The sequence below is a fragment of the Urocampus carinirostris genome, chromosome 16 (assembly GCF_059441175.1).
Source record: "Urocampus carinirostris isolate Australia breed hairy pipefish chromosome 16, RoL_Ucar_1.0, whole genome shotgun sequence".
NCBI lineage: Eukaryota > Metazoa > Chordata > Actinopteri > Syngnathiformes > Syngnathidae > Urocampus > Urocampus carinirostris.
In genome coordinates this window covers 15,593,308-15,619,177 of record NC_142364.1, presented here as the reverse complement: position 1 = coordinate 15,619,177, position 25,870 = coordinate 15,593,308, and the positions used below count along the sequence as shown (strand labels likewise).

Sequence of the window (25,870 nt, the reverse complement as noted above, 5' to 3'; positions counted from 1 at the left end):
TTCTAAAATGAACCAATTTAGAATTGAAACTACATGGAACCCTTGAGAAAAAAACTAAATATAAAATATAGATTAAAATGTGTAATAATCATTCATCTCATCTCATTAGCTTCACCGCTTATCCTCAGTAGGGTCGCGGGGGTGCTGGAGCCCATCCCAGCAATCATCGGGCAGTGGGCAGGGGACACCCTGAACTGGTTGCCAGCCAATCGCAGGGCACACAGGGACAGACAACTCACTCGCTCAGTCACACCTAGGGACAATTTGGACCGGCCAATTCACCTGAAATGCATGTTTTTGGAATGTGGGAGGAAACCGGAGTGCCCGGAGGAAACCCACGCAAGCACGGGGAGAACATGCAAACTCCGCACAGGAAGTCTGGAGCTGGATTTGAACCCACGCAGGAGGTTCCCAAGACATGAACTGTGCCGCACATGCGCTAACCACTGCGCTGCCGTGCTGCCTAATAATCATTCAATTGAGTCCAAATTTGTCTTTTTCCTTTTTTGAATCTTTTTTTCTTTTGTCCTCCAGATTGCATTCTCAGAAATGACACCATGCATATTGACCAATCACGTCAAATAGAAACAGAATAGAAAGAAAAGCACCTCGAGCTGAGCCGACTCTTATGGGAAATTGTGTTATTAATTGTATTACTCTGTGCTGTTATACAAGGCAAAGGTTTTAGTGGTCTCCTGAGGTGGTTTTAAACCTACTTGTAATAACTTAGCATTTGTATTGAAAAAAAATAGTACTGTAGTAACAAAATATTTTAGGAATTCATATCAAACTGCTAGCCCTTCGTGCTAATTGCTACTATAAAAGTAACTGCTTTAAAAAGGTTGGTGACCCCTGGTGTATAGACAACAAAAAACTTTAAGACTGTAGTGCATTGTAGAAAGTGTCTCAGCCAGCGCTTTGCTTTTTTATCTTTTTATAAATGAAACTGATTCGATTTTCAAAATAAACAGAAAAAAAAAATCAGTGTTATGTATAATTTTTATCTCTTTAAGTCAATAGCCATATTTTTTAATTGAAGTCAGTACCTGCCTTCAGAGCATACCTGATCAGGTATTGTTTTGGGCTGGCCATCCGGCTTCCTGATGTTTTCTTTTTATTGTCTTAAGGTTTTTGACAAAGCCACTTTGAATAATAATAATAATATAATTTCCTTGTATTGTCATTCTGTGTAACAATGTACACAGAACTATTCCCATGTATGTTCAATTTTCTCAGAATGCAATTTATGTTGTATGAAACAAAGTGAGGTATATACTTCCTGGGTTACAGTGAAGCTGTATAAACAACCTCCTGTGCATTTTTAGTTTTCGTCTATTGATTGATCACGTGAACTTTTACCAATACCTTATTTATTTACAAATAACTCATGTTTTAGACCTGTTTTCTTTCCCAGACCAAAATATATTTCATAGTAAAGAAAAAACTCTAAACCAGGGATGTCAAACTCTGTTTGGTTTTGGGAACAGATCTAGACTTGTGACGTTCTCAGGCAAGGTCAGATCAGTGAAATGTCAACTCCAAATTTTTAGCTGTTTTTCGGTATTACGCTTTATCATTTAGCCGACATTAGTTACCCTACAGATTATAATCAAGGATGACAAGGGATCTTTTTTAAACAAAACACCGTTTTAACACAAACAACGGAGAGAAAACACTTTGGCAGTGAATGTGTTAACTGGTTTATTTAAGCAGTTGAGTAAATGCCGTTTTAGACCGGAACCAACTCACCATGCTATACAAACTCAACACTGCCCTCTGACAGCCGAAGTAAGCATTTGTATTGGATATATTTAAATGGAAAAATCAAAATATTTGATAGAATGGGGCGGCAGTAGGAGGTAGAGCGCTCGTCTTGGGATCAAGGGATCCCAGTTCGAATCCCGGCTCGTCCGTGTTACATGTCGAAGTGTCCTTGGGTAAAACACTGAACCCCTAATACCCCCAATAAGCAGGTTAGCGCCTTACATGGCTGCAAGGCTGCTATTGGGAAATGTGGAGCGCTTTGGGAAGTCATTGACTTGAAAAGCGCTATGTAAATGCAGATCATTTCATAGAAATGACCGAAACAGGGTTGCTATGGATCCTTCAAGTCTTAAAATAAAAAAAGGTCTCAATTGGCATTAAAATGTCTCAAATCCAATTTTCAAAAGTCTTAATGTTTGTAATGTGTACACAAAAGATTTGTTTGTTTGAACTTATTTAGTAACATATATCAATCTTTTTTGATCATTCACAGATTTACTTTCGTGACCGCAATAACGGAACCATCAAAACGGTGATGTGGTTTCAGTCTGGCCTTTCAGAGCAAATGCATGTCTTAAGTTTACCCATAATGCACAGCAACAACAAACCATTTACCCTGGATCTTGGGCAATTGTACATATAACGTTTTTTGCCTTGGCTAAAAGCTAAGCAAGAATTTTTTTGTTTTAATTGCTTTTTTGGTCAATTTGGTCTGGAATTTAATTTTAAAAGGCATTCAAAAAATCTTAAAATATCTTCCCTTAAGCTGTAGTAACCTTTCTTGAGACTTGCTTTTTTTGACATACTCAGAAATGGTGGGCCAGATTAAATCATCCAACTGAGTCCCATGTGCCGTATGATTGGCACGCCTTCTCTAAACCTAAGCTTTAGCCCAAGTGTGTGATCAGCTGATTAGGAACTGACACACAACTCGGATGACACATTTATTGTAAACAAGACTTATTGAGGGCAAATCACATGAACACAACATTGAGGCTTTAGAAAGTGAGGCAAGTTTTCTCTCTTCTTCACCCGTCAAGCTCTACCGGTCACTTCCAGCTGGCCGAAGGAAGTGATAATGTGGTAGTGCGCCGTCTCCTCGGGCATCAGCTCGATGTTTCCTGGCCGCACCACCACTACTACGTTGACCCCGGCGTCCTCTGCCGCTTTGGCCTCTGCAATAATAAACCGGTGTTAAATATCGCACGTGGCGGGGGTTTCCTTAAAATGCCACGTCGAGTCTGAAAAATTGGCAGTTACGATTTTTTTTTTCAGTTCGGCAAAGAACTTGTAGCGTTCCTCCCAACAATTATACAATATGTTGCGAAATATCCCACTTGCCAGGGTTTTGTGAAATTTTGACTCAAATTTGACTGATCTGGCTTGTTTGCTGTAGAGTTGTCACGTAATTCAAAATGTCGATCCCATTAACACAACATGTGAGAAAGCTCAGAAACAGACAGCGGTTGCATACCGCTCATTTTTGCTTGGAGGTAGGCGATTGTGACTTCATTTGTGGTTTTCGCCACATGTGTCGCGATTGGTATAATTTTGTACAGCTAACTCCCGGTTAGGATCGGGGCTGCCGAGGGCTTTCCTGTTTTGTTTTGCGGCTGGAACTCATTAGCTGCCCACTGCGTGTTGTTTGGCCGGATAGCCTTGTATTAACACCAGTTTTGCCTGTCCCTTGGTTCAGTCGCGGCTGGCTTCGTGCTTATCGCGATAGCCGTTGCCAGTTAGCCTAGCTGCTCAATGCATGTTTTGGGTCAGCCAGCTTCGCGGTTTTTATGCCGAGGCTGCGACTACCCTTCGTTGATCGGTTCTGGGTTTTTTTGCCGGTTAACCCCTTTTTGGCTGCTCGCCCTTTGCTGTACCATTACTGCATTCACCTGCGACACAAACTTAGGCATTCTCCACAACAACTGTCAAAACATCCTTAACCTCGTCAACTAACACATGAAACAATGTGGTTACTGGCTTCCTAGGGTGCTGGGGTTCCTTTGATGACGTCACAGCTAAGGATGACAAAACAAAGACATGCTGTCTTAAAAATACATTATCTTGGAATATCATTAGAATATACTGATAAAATATATGTCGTTAGCGGGCAGGCTAACCGGGAACCAATAACAAAAAGACGCAACGGCGACCAGCTTCCCTAGGAAGTACTAACAAGTATTCCAAGACAACAAACGCAAATTCCCTCAGCCTTGCTTGGTAGCTGCCATATTAATCCCCTGGGTACCGTTATAAAACAATTACCTGAGCTGACCACGGTGTTGTTTACCGGAATGATGCTCAACCTCTTAACTTTTCTTAAGTCTCTTTTTCTATTATAAATGTGTATTTCTTTTCCCCTACTAGACCTGTTCTGTAATACATTTCATGTATCTGATTAATTGCTGGATGCTGCTTGAATAAATAAAGCCTTATCTTCAAAAGCTTTATAAAAATATGTCATGCATATTTCTTCATTGGCCTAAACTTTTTAGATTCCAGAAATGATTGTTTATACTGCAGGCGTCAAAGGTTTTGAAGCTGAAAGCTACTTTTTTGTCATGGATTAGTGCAAAGGGTTCCCAATTTGATACGCATTTCTAAAATAACATGTTACCATTTTAATCCCTTGTTTTATTGCGCTTGATGGAAACCAGAAACCCCTGCAATATGCCAAAATCCACCAATGAGAATCCACACCCCACCCCCATTTTAACATGCGCTCTGCCGGCCCCCAATGGCAGCGCTAGTATACACAGGGGATAGAGGATCACAGTCGCACGGGTGCCATTTTTCATTTTTGTTGGAAAGAACAGAAAGAAAAAGAAAAAGAAAAACCTACGCATCTCACAAATTCTCTCTCTCAGCCCCTGCTCTCAACAATGGTTAACTGGGCGTAATGAATCGCGGACGAACCAGTGCAGTTCATTTTAGGCAGGGCCACAATGGCATGTATCAGTGGCCCAGACCCTCCCCCCAAATAATGCATTCTGTTAGGCCCTGCTCTAGGCAATAGTTGACCGGGGATAATGGATCCCTGCCATAGCCGTGCATTTCAATTTGAGTGGACTAGGAAGGCACACCTCCAAACAAAATTGCAGCTCCTGCCTGAAGCAATATGGGCTGGGGGGGGGGGGGGGGGGGGGGGGGGGGGTAATATTACAACCGCACAAGTGCAATTCATTTAAGGCGGAAATAAAAGCTAAAAATACCTGGTCACCTTGACAAAAGTGCTGTACCTGTCTCCTTTCGCAGCAATATGCAACTGGAGATAATGGATCACAGCCAAAACTGTTTCATTTTAGGTGGGCCAGAACGGCACAACTACAGACAAAAGTGCCTTCCTGCCAGTCCCCTCCCACAGCAAAAAAAGATTGGGGTTAATGGATCGCGGCCGGACAAATCCAGTTCATTATATGTGGAAACAATGGCCAAAAAGATTTGTCAGGCCCAATGAATGTGTGCTATGACCGTTCCTGCTGGCAGGAATATGCAATAGGGTATAAAGTGTCGCGGTCCCACGAGTGCAGTTCACTTTTTGGTGGACATAACACCCAAAAATAGCAGCCAGACCTGACCAAAGTTGGCTTGGCTGACCCCGCTCGCAGTAATATACGATCAAGGCAAATTTCGAGTCACCAAATATGCTTACATTTTTTGTTATAAGACCGATACCTACATTTTTTTTTTGTTAAATATCCCGCATCCCTCTAAAATTCTGGACTTGAATACTCTCCTGGAAGAAGAATAGTAAAAGAAAAAACCTCGTGTGACGTCCGTCAAGAAGGTGATCTCCCCTGGCGAACAGCCGATCCTCTCGGCGATATTTTGGTAGCTTTTGGCATCCACTTTGGCGCCGATCCCTGTGTCGAAGTGACCGTCGAATAACTGCCAGAAAGGGAAAACGTCAGTCGCCGTAACAAAGAAAACACCCGGGAGCTCCTTCTCCAGCTCACGTCTAAAACATCACCCTCCACAGAATGCCTGAAGAGAAGTTTTTGGGCTTCGACGCTGCCCGAAGAGTAGATGAAGACTTTAAGGCCGTGCCCTCGCCACCTTCGAATGGCGGGCGTCACATCCTGGTAGATCCTGCACAATAAAGACAACCTAGTAATAACAATAATAACATCGTAATAAGAATTTTATTTTAGAGCAGCTTTCTGGATACCCAAGGTCGCTGTACACAGAACAAAAACAGTGATATCATTAAAAACAGACAAATACAAAAAAATGTACAGTAAAAAAGGGGACCATATGAGGCACTTTGAATAAGCAATTCCGAAAAGGTGGGTTTTGAGTCTGGATTGAAAGGTGGTCAGGGGGCAATGTTCCCTCTAATCTTTCGCGGGTCTGAGCGTTCACACAAAGTCAGTGAGCAACGCTTGAAACAAGAATGAGCAACAGCAATCCCAAGTGTGGCAACTAAATCATTATCAAACATGTCCAAAACTTGACATCAAGTTACATTTTGCTTTGAGTTTCCGGAAATGCAAAGTTATTTTTCACTTTTGAAGGAATTGACTCATGTACTATTGCAATGGTTGTACGGCCTACAAACATAATTTGTTTTTACAACAATTCTTTTACAAGATTTCCATTTCTTTTTTTCCCCGGTATCTTTGGTCACAAAATACTAACATTTTTGGGGGCTTATTGAGTCGGTTGCACGATACAGAAATGTATTTGATCACATTTTTTTAGTGGAGGTACAATGTCGGCAACAAGATTGACTTGATACAATTTGAAATTATTTGAATGCAACACAAACTTTATTTTATTTTTACCTGTTTTTTTCTCATTTTTAAAAAAAAATCCTTTTTAAAAGAATCATTGTGTTTATTTTTTCCTAACTGTTACTTTTTTCTTGCTTTTTTGTTCTCTATTACCTTTTTTCCTTTGTTTTTTTCTGGCTTTTTTTCTGAAATGTTCCTGCTATTTTTCTCTCCTTTTGTTTCTTCTAAGCTTTTCACCACTTTTTCATTTTGGTATTTTTTTTTCTTTTTTGCTCTATTTCCCCCCCTTTGTCATTTTGTGCATAATTTTTACATATTATCTGGTCATGTAGGTTTTAAAGAAGCAAAAACAACCTGAAGCCATTTGGGACCCGAAAGAGCCGGTTCTCTTTAGTGAGGCGAGCCGAAGAAGCCGGTTCTCGAAAAACTCTACTGACTTTACTCAACTTCGTTCTACTTCGACCTTGACTTCAAAATACCGCATTTACAACACAACGTCAGGGCAACCCCTGTATTTTTACCTACTTGCACCGTAACTGACTTAATTTGCTACTTAATTAGCAATTTCGAGCCCTGATTTTGTGAGCTGGCAAGATTTTCTTGTGCGCGGAAAAGCTCTGGGTAGTGCGCAATTGCGCACACACGCAGCTTAGAGGGAACATTGTCAGGGGGTATAGTTCCTGAGATGGGGAGATGAGCATCTGAAAAAGGAAGAGAGAAATAAAGAGAGAGAGAGATGGAAAGAAGAAATGCCATGGCAAAGCAGCATGTCCGAGTCATTTTTAAGCAGACTTGTTTTATTTGATGATTGCTCTATCCAGCCAGACTGCAGAGAAACATGCCTGGCAACAATTTCAAGCATTAACAAACACTTCACCCAATATTTAAGCACTTTTCAAGCACAAACCCTGGATTTAGTATGAATAACGGAATCTTTACAGCAAAGAATGTGGTTATAGTACATGTTTTAGTCTATGACAAGACCAATAGCCGGTTATTTAAAAAAACAGGTGCCCTTTCACCGGTATCAAAGACGTAGCTTTCAGCTTCGAGAAGGTTTTGGAGAAGTCTACTTACTCGCCTTTGATTGTGCCCGAGGCGTACGCCGCCCGCCACATGTGCCCCTGCAGCCGCTTGAGCGCCGTGGACTTGCGGTCGGCGGCCATTTGCCACAGGACGTCTTCTACCACCTCCCGGATGGCCTTCTCTTCATCCGTGTGCACCGTCTGGTCCACGGCGTGGACGGGACACGCCCGGTTCTGCCGCATGTCCTCTTCGATCTGTCGAGAATTTTTCAAAGTGGTTTTTCTTTTCCTTTCTGTAAATGTGGGTATGGTCGACCTCCAGGATACGGCGGGAATTGATTCTGAGCTGGGGATTGCAAAGTGAAATTGCTGTACAGCTATGGTGCCCGCGGACCTGTTCTGAAAATAGCTAACCACTGCTGGCTCATTGGCATTTTTGAGTAAGATTATTTTTTTTAGTGGTTGACTTAGTCTATTGAACCGTACTTCCAATGGACCAGGGGTCTGAAATCTATGGCACGCGAGCGCACATAAAGTAATAATGCTTTTTTTTTAAATGCACATTTTTACCTAAAATTTTGACATTTTCATTGTTGTTCAGCGGCTTGACGGTGAGCGTGTGTCTGCGCGGTGCCTCGTAGAGGAGAGATCAGTGTTTTAACTCTCCCACAGAAACACCGGCGCGCGATAAATGAACGAATCTCGTTCTTTTCAGCCAGCGTGGACAGATGACTGGGGCTTTGTGCAAAAAATGACCGTGCTGTTTGTGCATTATGCCTCGAGAGCGTTGTACCTCGCACGTCAAGTGTTAAACGTCATTACGAGACGAAACATGAACATGAATTCAAGAATGAGTCTGAAAAGGCGGATACATTAAAAGGTGCTGTGTCCAGGTACAGTGTAGTGCCTAAATCCGACTCCCCTGCAAAATCCTCCCCCCCTTGCGCGAACGCGCATTCTGCTGCGCTTCCGACAAAAGCAATCGAATTCTATACAGTAAGTTTATTAAAACAATAAAGCAAGCTAATTGAAACAATTAAGCGATCGGAGTCTATATAACGCAATGAACAATAAAGCGCGATTGTATTCTAAAAAATGCGTTTAACGCGGAAGAAAAAGTCACCAACACCGGAGACGAATCAATACTAATTGTACACAAATAGGTTTTATTTGATGTACTATAATAACCATATGTAATGTATTTTTATTGTGAATGAAATCCTGGTTGCACTGAATCCTGCGGTGTAAACTAATCAGGTTTTTTTTTTTCATTTAACATCGGACTTCGCTGCCTATACTGTTTCCAAAGTAAGACGTACTTTAAACTTATGTTTTTTTGGCTTTGGGATCCAACTACAGAGGAATACCTCCACTTTATGATGTGTTACTGAATAGATGTTCGACAAATCTGGATTGTTTTTATTATTACCATTACTAATAATAGTAATATTATGAGAATCGTCTGAAACTCTTCAAAATCAATGTGCTGACATATTTATGTCACAGAAGGTTACCCTCCAAGTCACGACTAGAAGTCAAGACTGCTAGTTTGGTGTTAAAATGTAGTCATGTTGTGTGTAAAAAAAACAATTGTATATTGAAGTTATACAGAATCCCAGCGGACACTCCTGACCAAAGAAAAAGAAGAGAGTTGTGGTTAAATCCGGTAAAGCAAAAAGATTGGACCGAGGCACTCATCAAAAATGCTCGGGTTTGCGGCGCATAATTCATATTAGGTAAGTGAAATTAAACGTTTATAATAATGGCTGTCGAGTGCATATTACTTATTATAGCCGCAAAATATATTATTTTCTTAGTTTCAGCCAACTGTTAGCGTGTAGCCTAAATGCCATCAACAGATGCTTCACCTAAAAAAAAATACAAATATCAATTTAATCCAAAATTTAAATGTATCAACTACTTGGATTGTGTGGCCAACAATTGTTTGCAATGTGGTCCTGTTTATATTTGCGACCCATGCTGTGTTTACAATACTACTATTGGGTTACAGGCCCTTTTTCGCATTTCTTGACGATATCAAGCTTTGCTTCTATGGTTATCCTGTTTTTGCTTCTCCCTTTAGCAGCACTGCAGCCCATGGTAACCATAGCGAATAAACACCGTTTAAAAAAAAATCAGTGTTGTATCTCAAAGTCTTTATGAAGCACACAAGATTTTGCACTGAATTAGGAGGCAGAAAGGCATTGTGGGAAAGAGTTCAGCCGAATGCATATCTGTATTTTTATGATGCCGTGACGCAAATCAATAGCATCCCAGCATTTTGCAGGACGTTGACCAATAGCAGAAAGGCATCTAAGAGACGTAACCCCACATATGCATAAACACTGCAGGTTAAGTCAAAGAGTAGGGAAAATGCCATAAAGTAGGGGCAAAAAACATCTTATTTCACATCGTAAAGTGAAAACAGGGATGCCATATCCAGAGGGTCTTCTGTAATGTGTTAGATGACCTGTTTTTTCAGAAGATGAACATCCTGTTTGCACTCGTCTTCCTCCCAGTGAGCCGACAGGTAGTCTTCAAGATGTTCCCGTATGTAAGGAAATAGGATGTCCTGCACAGTGATTGCAAAAAAAACAATAATGTAATATTTATTCATAGAGGAAGTAGGCAACTATACAAAAAATGACCGCTAAAGCCCCTAGTAATTGCATAAATGTAGAAGAAATAGAAATTTCTGTGATTTTTTTCTTAATAGAAATTAACATTGGTATGATAGTTACAGTATTTTATCTAGTATTCAAATCAATGTTTTGTTGTTTACCAAATTAAGGAGTTTTGTACCAGTAGAAGGCACTAAATATTACACACTGTCCCTTTAAAATAAGAGTGTTATTCATTTTTAAATTTAGCTTCGTAATTTTTCTCTTTGAGCAAATATTTGCACTGACGGCTACGGAGAACTTGTAATGGTGATTGGTTTCTTGTTCTCCTCAAAATCTATATGCCAAGTTTAGGCAATTTTGTTCTTATTTACTACAAACGGTTTTAAATCATTCTTAGTTTTATTTTTATGTGATAATTTGAAAGAAAATTACTTTTAAAAACTTAATTAAAAAGCACAAAAATGTTGGGTTTTAAATATTGCTTTCATAAAATATCAGTCTCTTTACAGAAGGAAGGGAATTTGATGTCCTAATGGTATCGGTAATGAAATGGGTATCGGTTGGAGGATTAGCTTTTTTTTTGGTACTGCAACAGTTTTTACAATTATTTTGATTTTTTTAATCATATTTGTATTAAGTATTCCATTTTAAAAGAAAAATATCTAAAAAAATATACGTAAGGAAAATAATACTAAAAATGAATCTTAAAACATTGTATTGAATAATACTTGAAATAAATAAAACATATTATCGAAATCAATTGTGAAAAAGGCAAAGAATATAAGCCAAATATTCAATGTTTTAAGAGTACAATATATATATATCATGTCATTTTTCACCGACAGCAAGACAAACACATACACAAAAACAAAGAAAATTTAAAAAAAGGGAAAAAGTAGCAAAAAAAACACATGAATTTATCATTTTTGGGGGGGACCATGGCCAACCCAAATGCCCAAACACCCAAACAAGTTAAGCACCTCGGCACCTAAGTTGGTCATGCTTTCGTCCCTCCAGATGAAACGGGACACAAGAAAGCGGCCATGTCTCTCGGGTCAGGGTGACACAACAAACTCTTCAGTTCAACAGCAGGGCCCGAACAGCTTTCACTGGTTTATCCCTGCTGCATCGTACAGGTGCCCTGCCCATCCCTTAGAACACGTCCAAACATCCCACTATCCTTTTCACAACACCTCTTCACCAACAAGAGCTCTTGCATGCACTATATTTAGACCTCTTTCCTGCAGTGCACTCATAACACCATCCTTCCACGTCAATCGCGGCCTTCCTGCTGGTCTCCTTCCATTTACTTCTGCTCTGTAGATCCTCTTCAACATTCGCTCCTCATCCATGTGTCCAAACCAACAGAGTACTCTCTCATGCACAAGCTTGCTCAGTTCCACTGTGAATCCAGTTCTGTCTCTCATTTCTCAATCTAATCTTGTCACTCCCAACATACTCCTCAAACACTTCATCTCAAAAACATTTAATTTCCTTCTCAAATCTGCGTTCAGGCTCCAAGTCTCTGCACCATACAACACAGTTGGCACAATCACACTCTCATACAGTCATCCCTTTACATCCATACTCTTGTTGCTCATCACTCTCCTCAGAGCACCCAAAACCTTGCTTCCTTGATTGACTCTGTTCAATACCTCGCACTCCAATTCCACCAACTGCAGCCACATCACAACCCAAGTACCTAAAGCTTTCAATTCTTCCAGTACCTGTCCATGCAACCTTATTTCTAACGCCATGCCCACTCCATCACGTGAACACTTCATCACCTTACTCTTCCCAACATTCACACATAACTTACGCCTATCACACACTCTTCCAAACTCTATGACCAACCTTCTCAATGTATGCAAAATAACATATTTTCTATTGTAAAAATAATCGTAAACACTAGAAAAGATGGATCTTTATTTCATCCATATTACCCAATATTTTGTAATGTGTGTGTTGGAACATGCGTGAAAAGAAAAAAAAAAAATAAGTTTGATATCCTCCACTAATGATGTTTTTTCCAGGTGCATACGAGTTTACATGTAGAAAAATACTGTACTTTCATGTTATGTGCAAAGCTGCTTAGTTTTACCAATTTCAAGAGTAGAGATGGATTATAACGGACTCTAATCAATTGTTTCTTTAGGCTGGAGGAGAAAACCCCCTACTCCTAAAAAGACATTAATCAGGGTTCGTACACCGACTTCATGGCTAATTTCAAGCACTTTTCAAGGACTTTCAAAGCCAATTATCCAATTTCTCCAGTAAAATAAAGAATCAGGTGTAAATCGTGTATTTTGCAGAGCCACAAATAGGCTATTTTTAATCTTGAGCGTTTATCAAGATGTATGATTTATGGAGTTTGAGGAAATCCCAAATATATTTGTTTTTGAGACAAATCCCTCCACATAAAGGTGTTTTGTGAAAATGATGGTAGCTTATGTTTTCAGTTGCAGGAAGTTCTTGCCATTACAATATACCACTGGGAATCGCTAACTTCATTTTTTGTCACGGCCAGGGTTGGGTAGGGTTACTTTAACTGGATTACTTTCAATTACTTTTGGATGACTCCAATACCAAATATGCTAATAAAAGACGAAATAAACTAAATATGAATAAAATGATGACTCACAACACGTGGTAAGCTTTCTCTCCTGGCTTTGATCTCTTTGATCTCCGGCAAAATTAACATAAAATGCGACAGAAACAAAATGAAAGTAAATCCAAACAGCTTGCCAACATCATTTTTGCCGTTCCATGTATTCCGTCACTCCCCAAGCCTGCACAAAATTGCAGTAATTTCATTCATATTTAGTTTCTTTTGTCTTTTATCAGAATATTTGGTATTGGAGTATTTCAAAAGTAATTGAAAGTAATCCAGTTAAAGTAACCCTACCCAACCCTGGTCACGGCGCATAATAAATGTCCATTATTGATATACAATCCTGGCCCTAAAACACACTTCATAGTGTCCTGTTTAGTTGTATCATGCACCTGTCCCGTAGGGGGCGATGACGTTTCAAAGGACAACGTAAATGGTCTGCATTTATACAGCGCTTTTTAAGTCACTGAAGACTTCCCAAAGCGCTTTACAATGTGCTTCACACTCATTCATTCACACACACACTCACACACCGATTGCAAGGCTACTTCCTGCTTATCATAGTAAATAAAATAAAGAACTACAAATAAAAACGTGTTTTTGGGTGTAAATTCTGTTCTCAATTATACCTTTATATAAATTCCAACCCTTTATCCCCTATTGCATATTCCTGCCAACAGAAATACTACAAAATCAGTACAAAACAAAATATTGAATTAAGTTTTTATAAAACAGGAACCTAATACAGCATATTCTCTTGCTTTTATTCTGAAAAGAAAAAAATACGACAGAAATACGACTACTAAAGTAATAATACACCAGAAATAGAGTGCTCACATCTTAAGCTAACAAGGATCCAATGCAGTTTAGCTCAAATCGGGGTAATATAATCAAACTTTCTTGTCTTTTTTAAAAGTCTCGCTGCAGCATTTTGTACTAGCTGCAGGCTCCTGGTGCTCGACTTTGGGAGACCGGAGAGTAGTGCATTACAGTAATCGAAACGGGAGGTAACAAAGGCATGAATTAAAATCTCGGACTGAGACAGCATAGGGCGAATTTTAGCAATGTTGCGAAAATAGAAAAAATCGGTTCTAGTAATAATCTTAACGTGTGTGTTTGGAAGGACAGATTGGGGTCAAATATGACACCTAATTTTTTGACCGAGTCACTCTGAGTGATATTACATTTATTCAGAGCAGTTTTTGAGAACAAGTTACAGCATTCAGATGGACCAACTATACAAACTAATGTCAGCTGCAGTTAATCACGAGTCAAGTCAAGTCATTTTTATTTGTATAGCACTTAATCACAGAGTCTCAAAGGGCTGCACAGGTTATTGCACAGACTATTATTTCGGACTATTATTACACCATCCCCTGATCTGAAACCAACATGAGGGCATGGAAAAACTCAAAAACCTCAACATAAGGAAAATGAAGAAACCTTGAAAGGAGGGAAGAAGAAATTAATTTGCAAAGCCACCAGATAGCATTGTCACCGTCTTTTTTAACAGACATGTTACGAAACATGGCGACAATTTCAAGCATTTACATACACTTCACCCAAAATTCAAACTCTTTTCAATCTTTGAAAAAAGAACTTTAAAATTCAAGCATTTTCAAGGATTTTAAGAACCCGTAGGACCCCTGACTCATGACATTTGTTCAGATGTATACGAGTTTACCTGCAGGAAACACTTTCGTGCTATGTGCAGGGCTGACTTAGTTTTACCAATTGCAAACCTTGGGATTTATTTCAACTGACTTGAATCTTAATTGTAACCACTTCTTCGGGCAACCGTAACAAATTAACATCGCTCGATCGTTTTTTTTCCACAACAAAACATACCTTTACAAAAGTTATTGGGGTGGTGGTGCCTTCAATGTCCAGTAAAAGCGCAGTAGTGCGTGCAGGAATCGCCACACTTGCCATGATGGGAAATTTACTCACCGATAAGCTAACGTTAGCTTAATTAGCTTCGGCTGACTGCTACCTCTCTATGTACGCCACACCGAACCGTCGTCTAAGCTTGCAAGAATAAAATTCAAAAGGCCACAAAAATCTCTTTTTGAAACCAAACGGAGTTAACACTGAATTTGTTCACATCACTAGCATGATTGTGCAGCCAAATGAGGTCTCCAGACACGTTAGGCGTCGATCTTCCTCCAAACCTACAGGCGGCGCTGCGGTCCAACACGTTTCCTCCAAGAGCCGAGCGCCGTTCGGGCGAAGAAGACACGGGCGAAGAGGGACAGCGGCCGCCGAGTAAATAAACGATAAATGTGATCATTTTTTAAGATTTAAGACAATTATTTAACGTAACTCGCGGTCAACATAAAGGGTTGTCTGTTTTCAGCGAGGCTAAACTCACCCAGTAAGTCTCTCAGCAATAGTCAAGATTCGAGCTAGCTTAGCCTCTACTCGCCTACGCGACGCCTGTTGCAAATAAGATAAAGGGGGAAAAATACAAGGAGGGAAGAACAAATAAGGAAACATGTCGGACGATTGTGAATTCACCGAAGACGTTGGCATTTTGAGGATGGAGGAAGACGGCGAAGCGTTCGGGGACGAGCCCATGACAGCGGCTGCGGCGGCAGGCAACGACCTCGCCGGAGGCGAGGCCGAGGGGGCGAGGATCGACGCTAGCAAAAACGAAGAGGATGAAGGGTGAGGCTTTTGTGTTTTCAGGGTTTCCCCCCATAACAAAATGGTCAATTTAAGCCAGGGGTGTCAAAACTCATTTTAACTCGGGGGCCACACGATAGAACAAACATTCTGTCGGGGGGCGGACTAGTAGATTAAAGAGAAAGAAAAAGAGAGATAAAGAAATAAGAGAAAGATGGATGGAAAAGGAGAGAGGACGGGACAAAGAAAGAAAGAGAGAGAGAGAGGGAGCGTGAGAAACAAAAGAGAAAAAAGTCGTAAGAGAGGGGGAAAGGAAAGGGAGAGGAGTAAAGAAATCCAAAGAGAAATAGAAAGACAGAAGGAGAGAAAAGAAAGCGCAAATGGTAGGAAGAGAGAAAGAGAAAAGGAGAAGGAAGTTAGAGCAAAATAAGTTTAAAAGACAGAGAGAAAGAGACAAAGCGCAACAAAGGAAGAGAAAAGGAGACACAGGGAATGAAAGAGAGAGAGTGGGAGAAAGGGGGTGGAAAAGAGAGAGAGAGAAAAATACAAGTACAGTGTCTTTGTTCGAGGCACCTGGCTTTGGCAACATCAAGTTGACATATTTCAACCTGCAGCTCATTTTTCTCTTGCACTTCTTTGAGTGTTGTCTCGCTGGCCGGATTCAGTCCCTTAGCGGGCCTGATCTGAGCCGTGGGCCGCCTGTTTGACACCTGTGATTTAAGCAAATTGTATTCTCTATTAGTCAATCGTGGCCCGGAAAATAGGATTTCCTTGTGTTAGTGAACCCGTATATGTAAAATTACTTTGCCAAAACCTTTTATTTTGAAATTACTATTAATTCTGTATTTATATCGTCTTATTAAAACTCATTAAGATTTCAAATAGCGATGTACAGTAATCCCTCGCTACTTCGGGCTTTGGTTGGCGCAGGTTCACTGCTTCACAAAGTTTGAATTGAATTTATTGTCATTGGTATCAACATTTCGTGCATTGTGTTCTACAGCAGACTGCAAATGCTCGCCTGCATGTTTGGGTGGGCGTGACTGCCTGTGTAGAAGACTGTGATAGGCGGGTGTATACTTTCAGTCGAACAGCAGCACGAGTGGACAAGTCTATGTGGCCACCAAAACAAACTGTGACACATTGTGTCAGTTACCATTTATCGGTTCGTTACATTGAAAATACATTCATCAATTAAATGATATTCTAAGAAAAGTCAAGAGACCTAAGCAGTGTTCATTTTACCTCTGAAAAATGATGAGTCGCATGCTCGAAAATCTATGGGTCCCAACAGAGATCTATGGGTCCCCAAAATTTAGTGTTATCGAGGTTGAAATTGTAAAACTGTGACAAATATATAATAAAAATCTTAATATTCGTTCAGTTTTAATCATCAAATTGTTAATTCATTTTCTGCATCAAATTATTGTTGGTAATATACCGATTTAAGGGATAACCACAAACCTGTCTTTTTTTCATTTTCTCCTTTTAGATTTCCTTTTTTCTTTAACTTCTTTATACAACACAATAATTTGTAATATAATGCATCAAAGCAAGTGAGCCGTTTTGAGAGCCGGCTCTCTTGAATGAGTTGAGCCGAAAAAGCCGGTTCTCTAAAAAGAGACGGACTTTTCACTACACAACTCGAGATCGGCGTGCAGACGAAAACTCGAACCGCGAGACCAAAACAACATCTGCCGGATCTGCCTGACGAAAAGTTTGGAGTGCGGTAAATCTTTCTTTAAAAAAATATATAATCGGGTAATAATGACAATTTTGTGTCAAAAAAGTTGCGTCCGGGGTACGCAGGTTGATTTGAGACTATGCGTCCCCAGCAAAAACGATGCGTCTAGCACGCAGGGACGCGGGCAAACGAGAACACTGCCTAAGATGTGGGGATCGTCTATTAGTATCGGGTCCCGGAAACGACTGACGCAGCATCGGGAGAGAAGGCAATACAGAGGCTGCAGGTACAGCCTACTGCAGCTAAGCTAAGTACAACTGAGGTGGTGACTGGAGAGAAAACTATCGGGCCTACTCCGGTTAGGCTGTGTAACCAGCCTCCCCTGTTGAGCCTTGATCTCACCAACGCTAGATCTATTACCCATGAAACGGATGACCTGGAGCTACAACGTTTGAGAACCAGCTGCATTCGGGACAGTTGTATTTTAATCATTGGAGACCTGGCTCAACTCGGTACCCAATGCTACCGTGCAGCTAGCTAGCAAGCCGCTCTCATAATCGATGTCTCACACGGAAAGGAGAAGCCCTCCAATTTTAGGGGAATTTTTTATAATCGTAATAAAGACCATTCATCCAACTACACTACTTTGGTAAATGTTTTGATTTATAGAACTTAAGTTGTTATTTTGTTACAGTCTTATACTCTCATTACGTAACGACGTAGCGGATTTTTAAGTTTCGCGGGGGTTCTGGTCCTCATTAACCGCAATGACCGGAGGATTACTGTTTTTGCTGTTTTTGTTTTTTTAAATCACAACATTGATCTAGCAATCTGTTAACAGACTAGGAATTTCCATGTTTGCTATGTTGTAAACACATTATTTGCCTTTGAAATGGATGAAAGCCATATTATAATCGTGTCTCTAACAGGAAGGTGTTTGTTGGCGGCCTCAGCTGGGACACAACCAAGAAAGACCTTAAAGACTACTTTGCCAAGTTTGGGGAGGTTATCGACTGCACTCTGAAACTGGACCCCCTAACTGGTCGTTCCAGAGGATTCGGCTTTGTGCTCTTTAAAGAGAATAAAAGTGTTGACAAGGTTTGTAGCATTGTTCAAAAATGTATTTGAAATTTTGACATGTGATTTGATGTTTGTCTCGTTTAATTTTTTGCTTTAAAACCTTTTGGTTTATTACAGGATTCGTAAGTGTCCCTTAACTTTTTGAGAATGTTTGAACTTTAATGTTGTGTTTTCAAGGATTGAAAAGTGATGTCGACACTGCTCTTTGCTGGCTTTGCATTTCCATTGCAGTTTTTCCCTCGTGATTAACGGCAGCTGGTATTAGTGTGTATGCTGTTCTCCTATGAAGCGTCATTGCCCCTACGGGTCGCACCTGTCATGAAACGGAATGGGACTGTCATTAAACGGGTTGGGAAGCAGGAAGTTGGAACTCATTTGCGTAGACGATCTGTCACTTTAATTGAGAAAGAAAAGTTGTCCAACACACACACACGGACCAAAATTAAAACAAAGCAGGCTCAAATGCAGGCAAAACTACAGACTAGGCATCTAATGGGATTAAACAGAACTTGCAGGAATCTCTCAGAATGTTACACCGAAGTTCAACAAAGTCCAACAAGCACAACAAGAATAAACAGGTATCAAACAGGCATGAACAGGTTTTCAACAAGGGTAAACAACGATCTGGCAAAGGGCAGTTCAAAAAGGCTCGTTTAAGTACCCATAGGAGTAATCAGGAAATGCAGGTCAGCCGGTGTCAAGGGGCGGGGCCAGCTGGGCGCCATGACAACCGTGCAGGATATGACAGCACCCAACAGGACCTGTGCATACGTCACCCAGGCAGATTAAAACCCTTCCACTTGTGAGGATAGCAATGCCCTTGCTTTAATTTCCTCTTTATTTTTATTAATAATACTGATCGTTGATTAGTTATAGCCACCGTTCGTATTTCTAGATTATTGCAACCTTCTTTTCCATGGATGTCATGTTTTGCTTCTTTCTTTACCACCACCTGGACCCACATTTAATAAATACAGGACCGACACACTCAGTTTTAATGAAGCACTCAATTCTGACCTGAATGAAGAAAGGCGTTGTGGGGAGTAGATCAGCCTAAAGCATAATTGTCGGTATTTAAATGAAGAAGTGACGAAAACCAATAGCAGACCAGCAATTTTAAATGGCATCGAACAATACCATACGGACATTTTAACGACGTAACTCTTCATGTGCATAAACGCTGCAGACTTTGAATTGTGTCTTTGGGCACTGGAAATAATTTGTCGTTGACGTAAAGTGGGGAAAATTCTGCAAAGAAAGGTTTAAAAATGAAAAGGGCGTAAGGTGAGGGAGAATGCCATATCCTGGGGGTGTACTGAATGTTTCAATCCACATCGGTAATACAGTTCAAAGTAAAAACAGATTTTTTTTTTTTCAGTATCTACCGCATTTTCGTGCCCTTAAGGCGCACAGTGTTAAAAGGCGCACCCTTGGTAGCTGGTTCTATTTATTGACCCATACGGTGCACCGACTCATTGGGCGGGAGTGCTGCCGAGTGCCTTACAACTACAAAGACAAACATACAAGTGTGCCTATTTAAAAAGGCAGCGGGAGCAAAACCAAATTTGATTGTGATTACCCCGATTTTAGCTAACCTGTGGTTTGCAATAATCTGTGGTCTGTGCAGCCCTTTGAGACTCTTTGTGATTAAGAGCTATACGAATACACATGACTTGACCTGTGATTTATTTAAGTATTTATCACACAGTAAAAAAAACAGAATATAATGTTTTTTGTTGAAAAAAGAGAGCAAGCAAAACTGAGTTTGGTGCTTTTTTATTTATCGTTAATCCTTATCAAACAAAGCCTTAGAAGTCTTCATCTTCCATTTCTGATATGAACTGCTGTGCCAAATCTCTATCTTATGGTTAATTTCCAGTGTCACTTTTCGCAGCCATCAAAACGTTCCTTCCACTTGATCTTTGCTCTTTGAATTCAGTGCTCAAGAGCTTCTTGCTTCCAATTCGGGCCACCTCCACTTAGATCCGCAGAAGCTAAGATGCATTTCTTTATTTGTCAGAGTTCATTTTTCAGCCTCCTCCATTATCAAACTACCGATTCTTTCATTTTTACCTTTCTTGTGGCAGCTAGTTTGCGTTCCTCAGTGCAGTTCACGGCGGCCAATTTAAAATATAAATTATACATGTGCCTCTGCCTTTTCCAGCGTCAACTACTCATGTACAATGTGCAATCACTACACTCCCTTTGCTTTACGCCCACAATTTAAATGTTAGCAGTGACACCCACTATTCATACTTTCGTGGGGACTTCAGTCCTCAGTCACGACCGCCAAATAAGGCGCTGGGCAGGGGCGCGGCTCCCATTTTGAAGGAAATCTGAGACTTGAGTGTGCACCTTATGGGCGTGAAATACAGTACTCATCATTGGAGAAGCCCCATTGTCTTGTGAAATGTTTTATTAGGGTTCGTACGGGTGCTTGAAATTCTTGAAAAAGCTTGAATTTCAATGTTGTGTTTTCAAGGTTTGAAAAGTGCTTTTAAATGGTTGAAATTGTTGCCATGTTTTCCAGCAGTCTGGCTTAATAGGAGAAATTAAATGAAGAAAAACTAATCAAGTCTGCTTAAAATTGGCACACTGCTCCCCAGTGGCTTCACTTTGCGATTGCATTTTTCTTCCCTCGTGACTAATGGGAGCTGGTATTGGTTTGTATGGCATTGTCATGTAAAGCGCCATTACCCCCTACGTGTCGGACCCAAGATCCGAAAATTTTCCAAATTTGGCCATGAAAAAGGTGCACGAACCCACTTCGTCCTTTACCGGAAGACTTTTTTTTGGCATTGCCTAGGTCACGGCGCAGAAGGAGCATAAACTGAACGGGAAGGTTATCGACCCCAAAAAAGCCAAAGCCATGAAGACCAAGGAGCCTGTCAAGAAGATCTTCGTAGGTGGCCTCTCGCCAGATACTCCTGAGGAGAAAGTTCGGGAATACTTTTCCACCTTTGGAGAAGTCAGTATCACGCTTCTGGATCTTTTTCTCGTTTTGTATGTTTTATTTAAGTTTTAACTCCTGTCAAAAGGTGGAGGCAGTGGAGCTTCCCATGGAAAGCAAAACCAACAAGAGGAGAGGTTTCTGCTTTATAACATTCAAGGAGGAAGAACCGGTGAAAACCATCATGGAGAAGAAGTACCACAACATCGGACTTAGCAAGGTAACGCAGATTGAAAAATGTATATCTATATTTTATTTCTTTTGAGACTTCTTGTGATAAAGGGCTATACAAATAAACATGACTTACTCACAGTTTATGCCGATTCAGCTTCTATGTCTTATCATACTATTATAATTGTGCTATTTTCCAAAACAATTACAAAAAGATCGACCGATTTGGGTTTTTCTGGGCCAATACGGATTATTAGTGTGAAGAGGAGGCCGATATTAATTTGCTGTAAGAACTTAAAAATTGGCGTAAACGGTTTTTAATAATGCAAAAAGAAACAAAGTATATTTGGTATAATTGCAAATAAAACTTTAGAAGCTCTCTGAGACCTTTTACAGTAATTTAATTACAATTTCCACACAAATAACATGATCTAATCTTTCACTCAAACCAAAAACTTTTTACGAAAAAGAAAAATATCAATACAAACAACACAACTTAAATGACCTTAAAACAAAAGTGCATCGTATTTTCAATGGAGGTCGCAAGTTGAAAAGTATGGGCATTCCTGTTTTAGAGTCAGACTGACAAACTAATATTATGGTAACAGCTAATCACCCAGCCTTCCACTTTTACGTGCTTTTTATGCTGTCTCTCAATTACAAACACACGCCTGATTGAATAACTAATAATACGACTGTAAATTCCCAAATATCGGTGCTGATAATCGGTTAACCTCTAGTGTTTACCTTCAGCCTTACAGCATGGTCACAATTCCAATTTCAGGAATTAAATGATCATTATTGGTCTACCATTATTTTTTATAGATGTAAATCTTTGACATCTTTGAAATCTACAAACACTCGTCTTAATAGTCCACTTGCGTGTCAACGATCATTCATAATTTTTTTCATTACTTGCACAAATGACACGCTTGTAAAAATACTCAGGAAATAGCAAAGGGCATATGTCACACTCGCATATGTGTTTTGATGCATCTCATTGGTTAAAAACATAGGAAAAAATCATGACATTTCTTCTCACCAGCCTTAAAGGCAGAAAAGCGCTACGCCGCTCTTAGCTCTAGTGGTTAAACCAAAGTATTGCACTCCCGTCTGTCGTCAAGGTTTTATCTGCGAAACAGAGGCACTCATGAAAAAAGCAACACATGGCACGCAAGCCAGACGTACCCGACCCTTGCTTTAAAGAGACATTTTGTATTATTTAGCGCCTCCTTGTGGGGAATAAAACCTCATTGATTAAAAATAACCTTGGTTTCTTTAATGAGCAAAAATAAAAGGGCTTCAGTATAGGGTTGCATTTTTTTGAATACTTGTAGGTTGAGAAATTTGTATTTATTATTATATAACGTAAGGCTCACCTGCTACCCGTTGCAGGTCACTTTGAGTCTCCATGGTTTGTATTCTTCCTTGTAGCACACGTATTTTCTTGCACTACATAACAGCAATTTCTTGTGTTCAAATATTACACAGTGTGACCCTTTAAAGTGTTTTGTAACATGTTTTTTCCTGGAATGTCACATCCAATCTCATTGTAAAAGGACAATAAAGACTATCGTATAATATTGTCTGAAATGTGTGCGCAGTGTGAGGTGAAGGTTGCCATGTCCAAGGAGCAGTACCAGCAGCAGCAATACTGGGGAGCCAGAGGCGGTTACTTGCCCAGGTCTCGAGGAAGAGGCGGTAAGACCATGCCGGATTTCATTTTATCTTTCGATTGTTACGTCGCTAAACAAATGTGTTCCTTTAGCACGGGGGTCGGGAACCTTTTTGACTCAAATAGCCCTGAAAGCTAAATCGATATTATTTGTTTGGTTGGGTGAATCCCTTAAGCACTAGGGTCACAGGGACACCATTTCCTGTGGTGTGTTTCACCTTTTATTTCAGTGTCCCATTTCAACAGATATAACACTTGAAATTTGTCTCCTGCAGTTACTCGTTTAGGCTTTGTCTTTCAATCATTGTTTTTAAAGCAATGTGTGAGCAGAGTTCTTGTGTAAATATATTAAAAAAAAAATACTGCAACAAGAAGGATACAGATGTATTGGGTAATAATTGAGTTCAATACAGAATACAACAAAAGGAGAAAAGTATTGTATGTATAAAAAGCAGAAAAATGAGCCAAATTTGGACTAATTTGAATGATTTTGATTGCTCCTAAGCAGAGTGCATTTAATTTTTTAATCTTAGAGACAGCTGATCTTTTGCTTTTATTTTCAATTATTATAATAATGCATGTTTTTCAGAGGATCTGTGTCTTATTTTGAAGAGTTAATATTTTTTATTTTAATATTATGCCGTTTTAGGGATGTTGTATTGTTTCTACGTTAAATCAATTGTGTAATAACGGCTCTTGGAGTAAATGAAGGTTTTTAAGGTAATGACGCTGCTATCGTTAGTTAATGTCTATTCCATCCTGGTCATACTGGAAGGGGGATTACCTCTTGTGAGGCCCCTTTCGTTTTTCCTCACGCTGAGGTTTTGAGTTTTTCCTTGCCTGGATGTTGGTTTAAGATCAGGGGGTGGTGTCATTGTAACCTGTGCAGTCTTTTGAGATATCTTGTGATTAAGGGCTATACAAATAAATGTGACTTGAAGTGTGTGTAAAAAGGGTAAGTGTGAAGCACATTGTAAAGTGCTTTGGGAGGTCTTCATTGACTTGAAAAGCGCTTTATAAAATGCAGAACATTACATAACATTTAGAGGAGTGGCCTATGTGTCCAGAGATCTGCCCACTCCTACCCCTCACCCAATCAAATCAAATAGCTCCGGGTGCTTTGCTGGCACTTGCGGGTGTTTCATGGACTGCTTTTCAGGTCACCTCCCAAAGCACTTTACAATCAGTGGACCTGTGGATTTTCATCATAAAGTGTCTCAGCAGTGAACATAGTTTAATGGACTTAAATTTAAAGGATTCCTTAGCCATGTACTGCCAAAACGGGGTCTGTTGGTGCGACAACCTGACTGTAAACTGCAGTTGGGACTGTGGCTTATATACACTGGACCGTTTGCTCTCGGCTTCGCATGAACTAAAATCAGCTTTGCACAAAATTGGAACGCCATAAGACTTCCATGAGCAAGATTTTATCTTGTGAAAAAAGGCCATATCTGGCTCTCAAGCCATTGGTTACCAACCCCTGATCTAGTACTTTCTAGGGCTGAAACTAACGATCATTTTTATTATTGATCAATCGTTTGATAAATTCAGACAATTACTCAATTTTTTAAAATCCTTTTTAATTTTCTTCTCTAGTCAATTGTTGACGTTTTGGACGGATAGAAGAATTGTGCACAAAAGAGAATATTTCATAATACATAACCCCCCAAAAAACAAGTCTCTGTTAAACAGCCTACCAACTATAAACAATAATAAAACTATTGTGTGCTATAGATTTGACTTAGGATAGGAAAACTAACGTCAAAGCCATCATTTGATGACACAAAGCTGAACTTTTAGTGCGTACGCCTGTCAACATATCGACTCGCTCTATTCGTCCAGGCTAAGCCCCGCCCACCGGATGCGTCACAATGTTTACAAAGAAATGAAAGGTTCTATAAGACACCTTCAATCCTCCCGATTGAAAGGCTCTTTGACCCGTCATACAATTGCAGGTCCCGGTCCAAGTTGGAACCAGGGCGGTTACGGCAACTACTGGAATCACGGATACGGAGGCTACGGCGGTTACGGCAATCAAGGCTACGGCGGATACGGCGGCTACGATTACTCTGGTTACGGCAGCTATTACGGATACGGTGGCGACAGTAGTAAGTCCATGTGTGACGATCTCTGTAGACCGTTCGAACGAGCCAGATCATATTTTTATTGAGGTTTGGGGTGGGGGGGCGAAGTAGGGGGGGTATTGTGACAAAAAAAACCTGGATATAATGTATTGTATTGTGTGTTACAATACAGTATCGACACACCATCAAATATCAACATTGTCACTGTCACTTTTGTCAATATATTATGTCAACGCTGCATCTAAACATGTTTTATTAACATTGTGAGTGTATTTTTCTTTTACTTTCTTTCATTTTTTTTGTGTACTTACAATGGAAGGACATTTTTTTCCTTTCTTCTGTTTTATATACAGGTGCATCTCAATAAATTAGAATCATTTCAGTAGTTCAATTCCAAACTCCAAATTCATGTAATCTTTAGAGTTAATCCTTTCCAGATTGCAAATTTGCATCTAATGCTGAAATCATTTTTTCATTGTCATTCTAATTTCTTGAGATGGTGGATTTTGGATTTGTTAGCTGCAGGTGCAAGATATAATCATGAGACCGAAATTATCAAAAAAAAATAAAAACCTGAACTATTACAATCTGTGTGTCTATATTGAGTTTCCCTTTTTGGATTGAACTGCTGAAATAAATTGGGTTTGTCACTTATTGAGATGCACCTGTATATTGCTAAATTCCTGCATCATATTCACATTTGCTAAAGTGTAAGAACACTTTAATAATCTCACTTATGACACCCACCCTTAGTCTGTTCACCGTTTTCTCACATTTGTTGGCAAAAGGTATAATTTTTTTACAAAATTGACAGAAAACATACTAAAAAAATAACAGCAGTGATTTT

At 39.9% G+C, this 25,870-nt stretch overlaps 2 protein-coding genes across 3 annotated transcripts in view; one reads left to right on the top strand and one right to left on the bottom strand.

Annotated features, from left to right (window-relative positions):
* Positions 1–2,695: 2,695 nt before the first annotated feature.
* On the bottom strand, positions 2,696–15,297 carry enoph1 (enolase-phosphatase 1). The gene is made up of 6 exons (XM_088356255.1): positions 14,603–15,297; positions 9,990–10,091; positions 7,572–7,774; positions 5,718–5,850; positions 5,526–5,649; positions 2,696–2,939 (listed from the first exon to the last, which is right to left on the bottom strand). Exons 1-6 carry the CDS (start codon positions 14,684–14,686, stop codon positions 2,800–2,802), a joined length of 786 nt encoding a protein of 261 aa, XP_088212381.1. The 5' UTR covers positions 14,687–15,297; the 3' UTR covers positions 2,696–2,799.
* LOC148350390 (heterogeneous nuclear ribonucleoprotein D0-like) overlaps positions 14,945–25,870 on the top strand; it is an 18,451-nt gene continuing 7,525 nt past the window's right edge. Inside the window, exons 1-6 of one of the 2 annotated variants that reach the window (XM_088356254.1) lie at positions 14,945–15,421; positions 17,993–18,161; positions 20,950–21,111; positions 21,182–21,313; positions 22,869–22,965; positions 24,895–25,071. In XM_088356254.1, the coding sequence (XP_088212380.1) occupies positions 15,249–15,421; positions 17,993–18,161; positions 20,950–21,111; positions 21,182–21,313; positions 22,869–22,965; positions 24,895–25,071 (910 nt within the window). In that variant the 5' untranslated portion in view covers positions 14,945–15,248. The remainder of the gene's footprint in view (positions 15,422–17,992; positions 18,162–20,949; positions 21,112–21,181; positions 21,314–22,868; positions 22,966–24,894; positions 25,072–25,870) is intronic. The other variant, XM_088356253.1, reaches the window with a different exon arrangement.

Excerpts from the sequence above, each read along its gene's own strand:
- enoph1 (XM_088356255.1), bottom strand. The coding sequence starts at position 14,686 with ATGGCAAGTGTGGCGATTCCTGCACGCACTACTGCGCTTTTACTGGAC. Across the intron at positions 10,092-14,602 it reads CCCCAATAACTTTTGTAAAG|GACATCCTATTTCCTTACAT; the intron begins GTATGTTTTGTT and ends ATCACTGTGCAG. Across the intron at positions 5,851-7,571 it reads TCGGGCACAATCAAAGGCGA|GATCTACCAGGATGTGACGC; the intron begins GTAAGTAGACTT and ends TTTATTGTGCAG.